This window comes from Urocampus carinirostris, chromosome 20 (assembly GCF_059441175.1).
Source record: "Urocampus carinirostris isolate Australia breed hairy pipefish chromosome 20, RoL_Ucar_1.0, whole genome shotgun sequence".
NCBI classification, from domain to species: domain Eukaryota; kingdom Metazoa; phylum Chordata; class Actinopteri; order Syngnathiformes; family Syngnathidae; genus Urocampus; species Urocampus carinirostris.
In genome coordinates, this window is record NC_142368.1 from 16,692,374 (window position 1) to 16,704,726 (window position 12,353).

A 12,353-nucleotide genomic window follows, 5' to 3' on the forward strand; every position below is an offset into this window, starting at 1 on the left:
GGTACTAACAAAGTAATGGATAAAAACAAGTTCTGTTTTATTTTTTTCAGGGAGGTTTTAAAGTGGAGAACCCGAATGAAGTAAAGGTAATAAATTGCTTCATGCTACGCTAACAGGCGTTGTTTTTTAAAACTCAATTAACATGGTTAAAAAGTGTGTTTGTCGGAACATCTGTTGCTGCCTACATAAATGTTAAACCTGGAAACAACACCAATGACTCACAACCACCAATAGATGGCAGCTATGTACATTCTAGATACGAGATTAGTACGGTATGTGAAATACGGCTGTATTTTATAAAGATTGTTTTTGTTCTTCAATTTGACAAAAGCAAGCTTCGTTTCCATGGTTATCATGTTTTTCCTTCTCTCTTTAGCATCACTGAACATTTTAATTTTTTTTAGATATTCTGAACTAAATGGAATGGAAATAAATGGAGCATTGTGGGAGGGAGTTTAGCCAATTGGCATCTTCATCTACGCAAACAAGCATTTTAGATGACGTTGACCAATAGCTGACAGGCATCTTAGAGACGCGACTCCCACTGCACAAAATAATTTGTTGTTGATGTCGTAGGGTGGGAATAATGCGGTAAAGGGTCCGAAAAACATTGAATTCCATGTTGTCACGTGATAACCTCGTAAGAAAGAAACACCGGGGTCTACTGTATGATATTGATAACCATTGGTAAGAACATAATGTGGTGTTAAAAATATGAAAATTTAGTAACTGAAAAGCACCAGTAGATGGCATTGATGCACATTTTAGATACGTAATTAGTACAGAATTATGAATAACAGTAAAAATCCTTAGCAGGGGTAACGATGCGTGTGCCTTCTTCGAATTTCTTGAGGTTTCGAGCCCCGGTACAATGGTCATCATGTTTTTACTTCTACCTTTATCACTGCAAATCAAATAGCGAAATATTTCATGTTTTTGTTTTTACACAAGTTCCTGAACTGAAATAAACGAGCATTGGGGGAGGAATTTCTGCCAATAGCATATCTGCATTTTTGGGATGCCGTGACACAAACCAATAGCGGACTAGCAACCAATAGCCTGCGTGAATTTACATAGGTACGAAAAATGTCAAAATTCTCTACAATGATTAATGAACGTACTTATTTTATGCCTTCCAGGCTCTGGTTTACGAAGAACCTGGACTTCAAGGTCCCTGTCTGGAAATCGACAGTGACGTTTTCAGTTTTGGAGACGAAACGAGCTCCGACGTGAAGTCTGTGGGTTCTGTGAAGATCATTGGAGGATTGTGAGTTCCCTTCAACGCCATTGATGGTTAAAGACGTTTCAGTTCGGACGTGTAAGGAAAAAAACGATATTATATTTCAGCTGGGTCGGCTACAGCGAGGAAGGGTTCGAAGGGCAGCAGTACATGCTGGAGGAAGGAGAGTACCTGGACTGTAGAGACTGGGGGGAATCGGGTCAGATACTGTCACTGCGACCTATCTTGGCTGTGAGTATGGATTTCCCATCTTTTTGATTTTGATATAATGACTGGAGAGGGATTAAGGCGTTTCCTGGTGACTCTGGTTTTCCATTGTTTCCCTCTCTAGCCGCTTATGTTATCCACTTGGCTACAGGCTATGGCTCGCTCTTATTGTTAGTGTTAGCTGCTCCTGCTTCACCCTTCGATGTTACTCACTGTCCGGCCATGAAAGCAAACGAGTTCCTTGATTCAGGCATTTGGCATGTTTTTTCCACCGTTTCCTTCCCTAGCCACTCACGGTAGCTTTTTTGCTGCAGGCTAAAGCTTGCAATTAGCCACTGTTGTCATTTATAGCTACTCCCGTTTCATTCCTCGGCCCCGTGATTCAGTCACTCATGTTATCCACTCGGATGCAGGCCATGGCTTTTGCGGTTACTATTGTAGTGTCAATAAAGCTTGTTTCCTCCTTCAGTGTCATTCACATTCCACATTCAGGGATCTGGTGCTATTTTGCTGCTTTCTTCCCGACTATTTCCTTCTTTAGCCACACGTTTCACCACTTGGCTGGTAGCTGTGGTTTGCCGCTGTTTTTGTTGTTAGCTGCTCTGTGATAATAAAACTTGCTAGGTGTAGTTCACCTTCCACATTCAGGCATTTGATGCTTTTCCCACTGTTTCCTTCTCTAGCCACTTATGCCAGCTACTTGGCTGAAGGCTAGGCTCGCTGCTCTCACAAATGTTTACTGGCTTTTTCATTAGTTTCTTCCCCGAGCCACGACAGTTAACAGTTACACTAGCTCCGAGCAACTCTAGCTGCCGTAGTGTGTTCAATTTTTACACACTGTCACTTTAAGCAAAACCAAAAATGAAGTTATTTTAATCCCCGTCTCAGGATTTCATGTCCCCGCACCTGAAAATGTTCAGCATGCGAGATTTCAGCGAGCGGGGGGTCAACATCGACCTCATCGTTCCCGTGGGCAACATGGACGACACCGGTTACGGCACCAAGACGCAATCCGTTGACGTTATTAGCGGCATGTAAGTCTTTTTCATATATATTATATATACAGTATTTATACTATAATCCATTGCACAATGCAAATATCTAAGAAGTAGGCCCCCATTATATTTAACATGTGCTCTGTTGGCCCCTGCTTGCAACAATAGTCACCGTAGGTAATGGATCACTGCCCGTATGGTGTTGTTCATTTCAGGTGAAAAAAATGAAAAAACGAGCCTCCACCCATGACACAAATCTGCTATCTCGGCCCCCACTCTCAGCTATAGTCGATGGGGGATAATGAATTGCGGCCAAAACAGTGCAATTCATTTTGAGCGAGCCACAATGGAACGCAACAATGTCCAGAACCAAAATAAGCGTTCTGGCGGCCCCTGGTCTTAGTAGTAGTGAACGTGGATAATGGATTGGGGATAATAACTGTAAATTTCATTTTAGGCGAGCCAGAACAAGGGTCTTTTGCCAGCCTCACCCAGCAGGTGATCGCGGCCACACGACTGCAGTTTATTTTAGGTGGAAATAACGGCAAAAAAGAGCCACCATTCTTCACAAAAGTAGCTGTGCTGGTCATTGCTTGCAACAATATGGGATTGCGGCCACATGAGTGCTGATTATTTAAGGCCGAAATAGAGGCAAAAAAGAGCCGCCAAGCTCTATAAATTTTCGCTCTGCCAGTCCTCACCCGTAGCAATATAGTATTGGGAATAATGGATAATGGCTGCACAAGTGCAGTTTATCTTAGTTGGGTAAAACTACGTAATGAGGCGCCTGGCCCAACAGTTTCCACTCGTTACAATACGGGATCGGGATAACAGATCACTTCAGTGGCCGTCAAACCGATTGAATTTCTACAATATATTGTGTAAATACATATAAAAAGGACCTTTCGCGAACCTCTTTGATCCACAAACCTGTATTGGAAGTTTCACAATCGAATTAAGGACGCCACACCCGAGTGCATGTCAACACAAGTAGTCGGCCACACCTCGACTTCCTGTCTACGCATAACTTGAAACAATAACGTCTTTCCACTGGAAACATATGATTCGAATGAGCGCTTTAAAAAAAAAAAAAAAAAAAACTGAAAACATATTTTATGGATTTAAACAGATGTAAATGCCAGTGTGCCGATCACAGAGCGGAAAATTTCCACGCTACACCGGGAACAACAAATCCGCAAATCAAATAGGAACGCGACAGCTTGGCGAAAGTAAACATGGAATTAACATGGGTTGTTATTTTCGACGGAGACGCGTTCACTGCCGCGCGGTGAAAATGTCATCGCGTGGCGGCAGGCACGCCTTAACCGTAGCGCGCTCGACTGGCGTGTCCGTGCGAGACTTGTCGCGTAAACTAGCGAGCAGAAAAGTAAACAAAAGCCGTTGAGTGTGTTGAAAGTGAAAAAATGAGTCATATGTGAAAAAAATAGGTTACAAAATGTTGGAGATGGACATGGAGAAGTTGTTTTTTGGACAAGGAATATTTGACATTTATGAGTATAAGTACTCTATTATGCATGTATTTGTTTATTCTTTTAATATATTACGACCATTCCCATAACATTGAAAGTTTAATCGGTCACCGCCAGGCACAGTTCCCTGTAATTTTCCACGGATCTGAGCGTTCGCACAAAGTCGGTGAGCAACGCTTGAAACAACAGTGAGCAACAGCAATCCCAAGTGTGGCAACTAAGTCATTATCAAACATGTCCAAAACTTGACATCACGTTACATTTTGCTGAGTTTAGTCGGTTGCACGATACACAACTGTACTTAATCACATTTTTTAGTGGAAAAACAATGTTGGCAACAAGATTGACTTGGTATAACTGGAAATTATTTGAATACAACACAAACTTTTTCTTCTTTTTCCCTTTTTTTTCTATTTTTTTTAATTCCTTTAAAAGAATCTCATTGTTTATTTTTTTCCTAACTGTTACTTGTTTCTTTTAGTTCTCTATTTACCTTTTTTCCTTTGTTTCTCTCTCTTCTTTTTTTCTGTCTTTTTTTCAGAATTTTCCCTTCTTTTTTCTCTTCCTTTTGTTTCTTTTTTTCTCAGCTTTTCACTACATTTTCATTTTGGTATTTTTTTTCTTTTTTGTTCTATTTCCCCCTTCCTTTAAGTCATTTTACTGTAAGATCAAACATCCAGTTGGATCCACCATTTCTGTTTGTCCCTCACCCTCCTCATGACACCCCCCCCTCCGGAGGAAGGAGAGCAAAGACAACAAAGACAGTTAAAACATGTTCTTTGTTCCTTAATCCATTTCATTATCCTCACTGTAAAATGTGGAACTGGAGTCGTCCAATTTCGTTGTTACAATATATCCCATGTTATAACAATGACAATAAAGGCATATTCTATTCTATTCTATTCTATTTTGTGCATAATTTTACATAATATTTGGTCATATAGGGATGAAAAAAGCAAAAACAACCTGAAGAACCGCTTAGGACCCGAATGAGCCGGTTCCTTTTAGTGAGCCGAGCCGAAGAAGCCGGTTCTCGAAAAACTCTAAAAACTCCCACACGCAGCTTAGAGGGAACATTGCGCTGGCTAGATTTTCTTGTGCGCTGAGAATGTGCAGGCAGTGCGTGATTGCGCACGCGCGAAGCTTAAAGGAAACACTGCCGCCAGGGTCTCAAATTTGTATAATCAACAGAAATACAATAGTTTTAAATGGATATAAAAGTGTAGTTCATCAAAAAAAAACTTTAGAGAACATTATATAAAAGACGCCATGGTGTGATCGCTTGCACCCTTTCTTTGTCCTCTCACTCAATTTTATTCAAGGGTACTCACCCGGAACCCTCTAGACCAGGGGTGTCAAACAGGCGTCCCACGGGCCGGATCAGGTCCGCTAAGGGATTGAATCCGGCCCGTGAGACGACGCTCAGAGAAGCGCAAGAGAAGAATGAGCCGCAGGTTGAAATATGTCCGCTTGATGTTGCCAAAAGCAAGGTGCCTCTCACAAAGATGCTGTACTTGTATTTCTTTCTCTCTCGCTCTCTTTTCCTCCCTTTTCTCTCACTTTGTGTCCCTCTCTCTTTTGTTCTCTGGGTTTCTCTTTTTCTCTTTCTCTGTGTCTTTTTACCTTCTTTTGCTCTCTCTTTTTTCTTTTTGTCTCTCCTCTCTAACTCTCTCTTTCTCCCCTTCATTCTCTATCTCTCCATTTCTCTCTTCTCTTTCCCCCTTCTCTCTCTTCTCTCTTCTCTTCCCCTCCTTTCTCTCGTCTCTTTCTATTTCTCTTTGGATTTCTCTCTTTCTCTCTCTCTTCCTCTCTTTCCATTTATCTTATGATTTCTCTTTCTCTCCCTCTTTTTCTATTTCTCTTTGATTTCTCTCCCTCTCTCTTCCTCTTATTCTATTTCTCTTTGGATTTCTCTCCCTCTCCCTTTCTATTTCTCTTTGGATTTGTCTCTCTCGTTTTTCTCTCTTCTTCCTCTTTTTCTATTTCTCTCTCCCTCTCTCTTCCTCTCTTTGGATTTCTCTCTGTCTCTCCCTCTTTTTCTATTTCTCTTTGGATTTCTCTCTCTCTCTTCCTCTCTTTCTATTTCTCTTTGGATTTCTCTTTTTTTTTATCTTTCTCTCTCTTCCTCTCTTTCTATTTTTCTCTTCCTCTCTTTGGATTTTTGTCTCTCTCTCTCTCTCTCTCTCCCTTCATCTCTTTCTATTTGTCTTTGGATTTTTTTCTCTCTCTCTCTTCCTCTCTAATCTACTAGTCCGGCCCCTGAGAGAATGTTTGTTCTATTTTGTGGCCCCCGATTTAATATGAGTTTGACACCCCTGCCCTAGTCTGTCCATCCACCGGGGTCTCAGAAAATTCTATGGGAAACATTGATTGATATATTATATATCCGCTTGAGACCCGAAGGTCTTGTTTGATGTGCATGATGTATATACACCTGAGGCGTGTTCAGGAGAGTGAGTGATTGCTATCGCGAGCTATCGCTAGCTTCTGAACGGCCAGTGATTATTGAGCGCTCGCGTGCCCGAGTAATCACGGGAGAAAGACCGCTTACTTTGATTTCCAACATGGCGTCGACAGTGCAGAAGATGGAGGATCTCACCCTGACGAGTGCTGTTGGCGATGTAATATATCGTCTTACATTGCCTGGTAATGTTTGTGAACAATGCAAGACAGGTATGACCCTTCCACTGCGTTTAGGATAACCTTAACTGTGTCAATATGCGAACTGTCGCTCATATCAGCCGACTCGCTCAAAGCAAGCTGTAGAACGAAATCCATTGTACTGTCGTCGGCCATTTTGGATCAGTAAGGCAATCACAGTGAGCGATTACAAAACGTTCAGCAGTGCGCGGCAAGCGATTATCAAGAGACTACATGTCTGATCACTCTCCTGAACACGCCTCTGTACTCCAGGTCTGAAGAGGTTAAATATTCATGTGTTTTAGGAAAAAACTGTGTTGTTTTTTTGTTCCAGCTGGGTGGTGTTTGAAGAACCTGGCTTTTGCGGGGAGTCTTACATCCTGGAAAAGGGCTTATACGGAACCCAGGAGGACTGGGGGGCGCTTCAAGACCGGATCGGATCAGTTATGCCGGTTGTGCTAGTAAGGCAGCTGATGTTTTCTATTCGATTATATATTTTTTTATTGTTTTATTTTTTATATGAATAAATTGAAGTATTTAATATTTTTGGGTCATATATTAAAAAATACTTCAACATTCAATAGGATAATTGTACATGAGACGTGTATCATTTTTTACATTAAAAAAATAAATTGTAGTTCGTAATATATTGATATATTTTTTTCTTATGAATTTTTAATATTATAGGAAATATATACAATTTCATTTGTTTTTATTTTAATATTTCCTATTAGATCATTATTTTTACATAATTTATTATTTTATTGTTTATTTTTCCCATTTATTTAAACAAATCTTACTTGAACACTTGATAGGATTTCTTTGTAATAACAAGGATTTATATCTAGATTTTTGTTTTTTTACACATTCATTTCATTGTCATCTAGTCAAGTCATGATTTTGACGCCCTTGATCACAAGGAGTCTCAAAGGGCTGCACAGACCACAGACTATTACAAACTACAGACTATTATTACACCATCCCCTGATCTAAAACCTACATGAGGGCAAGGAAAAACTCAAAAACCTGAGAAAAATGAAGAAACCTTCGTTCTTCATGTTTCTCTGCTCATTGTACATTCTCGCTTTATAAATGATGAACTATTATATATTATTATGTTGTAGCAATATAATGTATATTTTTTCTAAAGATTTCACAAAGTAAAAAATATTGTTCAGCTGGCAAATAGGTGTCTTATTTTATTATTACATCTTAACTCAAAAAACAGAAGGAAAAATGAGAAAATAACTAAAGAGAGTGAAAGAAAATGAGACAAAGAAAAAAGAGGACAAAAGAAAGTTAAAGGAAACATGAGAAAGAAGAAAAACAGAAATAAATTTAAAAAATGTAAAAAGACACAGAACAATTGGATTTTTGAATAATTTTAATATTGATTTGAAACATTACATAAGTAATATTACTGTTGAATTGTGCGGTCCCTTCTTCAAGGTTTATTCTTCATGCTGAGGTTTTTGAGTTTTTACTTGCCCTCATGTATGTTTTAGATCAGGGGATGGTGTCATAATAGTCTGGTTTGCAAAAGTCTGTGGTCCGTGCAGCCCTTTGAGACTCCTTGGGATTAAGGGCGTCACAAATAAACATGACTTGACGGAGTGGTTTTTGAGTTTTTCCTTGCCCTCATGTAGGTTTTAGATCAGGGGATGGTGTCAAATAATAGTCTGTAATAGTCTATGGTCTGTGCAGCCCTTTGAGACTCCTTGTGTTTAAGGGCATCACAAATAAACATGACTTGACTGAGGTTTTGAGTTTTTCCTTGCCCTCACGTAGGTTTTAGATCAGGGGATGGTGTCATAATAATCTGTGGTCTGTGCAGCCCTTTGAGACTCCTTGTTATTAAGGGCATCACAAATAAACATGACTTGACTTGTGATCGATATTAAAGATATAATTATTTAACTTTTAACAAGTTAATTTAATAATCTTAAATTTACCTCATTTTCCTGTTCTAATTCATTTAAAAGACTATTACTTTAACAATTTTATATATTCATTTTGTTTTATTTTATTTTGTAATTGAGTTTTGTTTTGTTTGTATTTTTACTAAAAGAAAAAAGAAACCGGTGACACGAATAGCATGTGACCAGGCAGTCACATTCATGTCCTCGGTCGACACGAGCTGACTCATTTTTATTACCCTCGTCGTCTTTGAAAGCATGTGACCAGAAAAAAAAGGGAAACGCTCCAGAAAAAAAGAAACGGAAAAATAAATGAGGAAAATACGCGTCGAATGCTTTAGATGACTCACATTTAAGGTTTTTGTTTTTCCTCTTCTCTTCAAACCACATGATGAAAAGAATGATGAGCTTTCTGTGTTTGCTGTGAAAACCAAGCAGAAAAATACCTAAATAAGTCTCCCATTCCATTGCAGGATGATTTTGAAAACATGGCCAAGTTCAAAGTAAGTTTTACAGAAACTCACGGTTGATAATCCCAGCTCGCCGTAATCTCTCCGTCGTCCTTAGGTTCAGCTATTTTCCGAACCTGGTTTTCGAGGTTCCTCCCTCACCTTGGAGGACAGTGTGGCTTCCTTGGAGCAAGGCTTTACTGTGGCCTCCTGCAAGGTCCTGGTGGGCAGGTAAAGGTTTTGAGGGTGATTCGGACTTATTTTAATCCTGGAGAACCCACGGGTGCTTGAATTCTCCAGGGTTTAAATCCCTGCGTTGGCTCCACGTGCGTTTCTGGATTGGTTTGAAGGAGCTTTTGCTAGTTTTTGATCCAGTCTGCTGGTCTGATCTGCTTTTTTTTATATCCAGGTTTTGTTCAGCTTTTCCATGTCCAAATTCAAGCACTTTTCAAGCACTATCAAGGCCATTTTTTCAATATTTCTAGTTCCTTCAAAAGAAGAAATCCTTTGTTTACTTAGATGACTAAAATAAAGTCCCTATTCTGCTGCTAGCACATACTTTGGGCTATTTTGCGCAGTTCCTATTTGTGACCTTTTTGTGTCAATGGGCTGCTGTAAACCGACATGAATTCTGCCATTCAAGAGCGGATTGGCTATGTCACACGTGTGTACGATCAGATAAAGAGCTCTATAGGTGTTGGGTAATAATGGAGTTCAATACAGAAGACAAAAGAAAAAGTACAGTTTGTATAAAAAGCAGAAAAATGAGAAAAATTCATTTTAATGATATTGATTGCTCTTAAGTGGAGCGCATTTAATCTTTGAATCTTAGAGACTGCTTATCTTTTGCTTTTGTTTTACTTAATTGATATTTTTTGCATGTTTTCAGAAGATCTTTGTCTAAATTTGTTATAATACAACTCTAATCAGTTTATTTATTTGCATTTCATCGTTCATTTATAGCACTCAAGAGGTAATCTTTTAAATTGATATTATATTATTTGCATATTCAGGGATTTTGTAGTTTTGTTCGACTTTAAGTTCCGTGTGTAAACCATTTTTTTGTAAATCTGTGAATATTTTAATTCATGCTTCATGTGTTTTGCAAAGATCCCCTACAAAACATATGAAATGACTAATTACAAAATAATTTGGCGTATAATGTTTTATTCTAACTGATAATATATCACTTAAAAAAATCTGAGGAGCCAAAGGAGCTGGCTCTTCTCAGTGAGCCGAGCTAAGAGAGCCGCTTCACGAAAAAGCTGGAATAGTCTGATAAAAATATCCTCTCTGATGCGACAGTAGGGGGCAGTAAGGCTTCACATGACAACTCGATATAGAGGACAGGTCATTTTTATGCACTTTTTAAAAATGTTCATTTAAAAGTGTGGTCTGTCGAGTCAAACTGCCAGGAAACATGGCAATAACATATTTCAAGCACTTTTGAAGGACTTCACCCAAAATTCAAACATTTTCCTGACCTTTAAAACACAACATGAAAATGGAAGCATTTTCAAGGATCTCAAGCACCCGTACAAACACTGTGTATTAGCCTTCGGGTTCTCTAAGATCCTCTGGCGGTGATTTGTTAATTCATACTAAGATGAGGACCAAAGGGTGAAGCAGCATTCAGCCTATTTGATCCTCACCTATGGATAAGGTCTGCAGGAACCCACTTTTTTGATATGGCTCTTAATTGATTTTTTGATAGAGCAGTTTGAGTAGCGATCCATTACCTGAAAAGTGCCCTACAAATAAATTTGATTGAATTCATTTTGGTTTCTTAGCTGGTTGGCGTTCGAAGGGCAGGGATTTTCTGGCAGGATGTACCTGCTGGAGGAGGGGAACTACCAGGACCTGAGGGCCATGGGGTGCACCAATGCCAATGGGGCTATCCTTTCTTTACAGACGGTCGGATTTGTAAGTACATACCTCATCACTGGATGGACAATGTTAGAAATATACAAAATTATGGATTTGACCTTATTAAATGTTAAAAATGGGGTGCATTGTTAGAAAGATTCTTAAAAAGTTAATTTTTAAATTATGTGTTAATAATGCCCGAGTTCAAAGAGCCTTTATAATTTCTATCTGCTTTTAGCGTACTTTTATCAGATCTGTTCTTAGACAGCAGGGGTAGGAGAGTGATTTCATGCTCATCGTTTTTTTTTGTGAAGCTCGAAAACGGTGAAAGTAAGAAAAGGACTGTTTCAAATGCAGTCCAAACACCAAATAAGATGAAAAAATACATTTGTTCAAGCACGTCTAAGAGATACACGTACTTGCACGCGCAACACAAGCAACTTGGCGTTGGCAAGTAAAAAATGGCAAAATGACAGATAGCATTTTTTAAGTAACGCAATGGTATCATGTTTTTGACATTGGGCAAAATGTCAGAATATTTTGTTTAATTTAAGGATTTTTTTTTTCTTACTTCGATATTTTTTACCAAATGTATTTGTCAAGATAATTTTACAAATTTTAAGATAAAATTCTCTCATTTTTCGTTTTTACAAAATTTTCTTGTCAAGTGATTTATTTAAATATATATATAAAAAGTTTACATAATTCTTTTAATATTCTCGTCAGGGTAATTTCTCAAATTTTTTATTTTTCATTTTATGACATTCTTAAGGAATCTTTTTGTCGACGATTATTTCGTTTTCTTTAAAGGAAGGGGGTCAATCTCATTTTAAATCAAGTGAAAAAAGAGTGAAAGGAATAAGAAAGAGGGGGAAAGGAAAAGAGAAGGTGGGACAGAGAAAAAGAGTTAGGGAGAAAGAGAGAATGTGACAAAGAAAAGAGAAAAAAAGAGAACTAGTGAGAGAGAGAGAGGGAAAGAAAGAAATCCAAAGAGAAGTAGAAAGACAGAAAGAGAGATGGAGAGAGAGGAGAAAAGAAGAGAAAAGAGAGAAGGGGAGAAAGAGAGAAGGGTAAAGTGAGAGAGAGAAAAGGAGAAAAAGGAGGAGAGAGCAAAATAAGGTAAAAAGACACACAGAGAGAAAAAGACAAAGAAGAACAAAGAAAGAAAAAAGAGACACAGAGAGTAAAAGAGAGGGAGACAGAAAGTGAGAGAAAAAGGGAGGAAAAGAGAGAGAGAGAGAGAGAGAGAGAGAGAGAGAGAGAGAGAGAGAGAGAGAGAGAGAGAGAGAGAGAGAGAGAGAGAGAGAGAGAGAGAGAGAGAGAGAGAGAGAGAGAGAGAGAAAGAAATACAAGTACAGCATCTTGGTGAGAGGCACCTGGCTTTGGCAACATCAAGTGGACATATTTCAACCTGCAGCTCGTTTTTCTCTCGCGCTTCTCTGGGCGTTGTCTCACGGGCCGGATTCAATTCCTTAGCGGGCCTGATCCGGCCCACGGGCCGCCCGTTTGACACCCCTGCTCTGGAGAAAAACAATTTTTGTTGCGCGGAA

General features: G+C 39.0%; 1 protein-coding gene across 1 annotated transcript in view; it reads left to right on the plus strand.

Moving 5' to 3' along the window:
* LOC148346390 (uncharacterized) overlaps nt 1-12,353 on the plus strand; it is a 39,410-nt gene that overhangs the window by 18,884 nt on the left and 8,173 nt on the right. The window contains exons 10-17 of the mRNA XM_088324596.1: nt 51-86; nt 1,140-1,267; nt 1,348-1,471; nt 2,336-2,481; nt 6,907-7,033; nt 8,962-8,991; nt 9,056-9,168; nt 10,728-10,860. Coding sequence (XP_088180722.1) covers nt 51-86; nt 1,140-1,267; nt 1,348-1,471; nt 2,336-2,481; nt 6,907-7,033; nt 8,962-8,991; nt 9,056-9,168; nt 10,728-10,860 — 837 coding nt within the window. The remainder of the gene's footprint in view (nt 1-50; nt 87-1,139; nt 1,268-1,347; nt 1,472-2,335; nt 2,482-6,906; nt 7,034-8,961; nt 8,992-9,055; nt 9,169-10,727; nt 10,861-12,353) is intronic.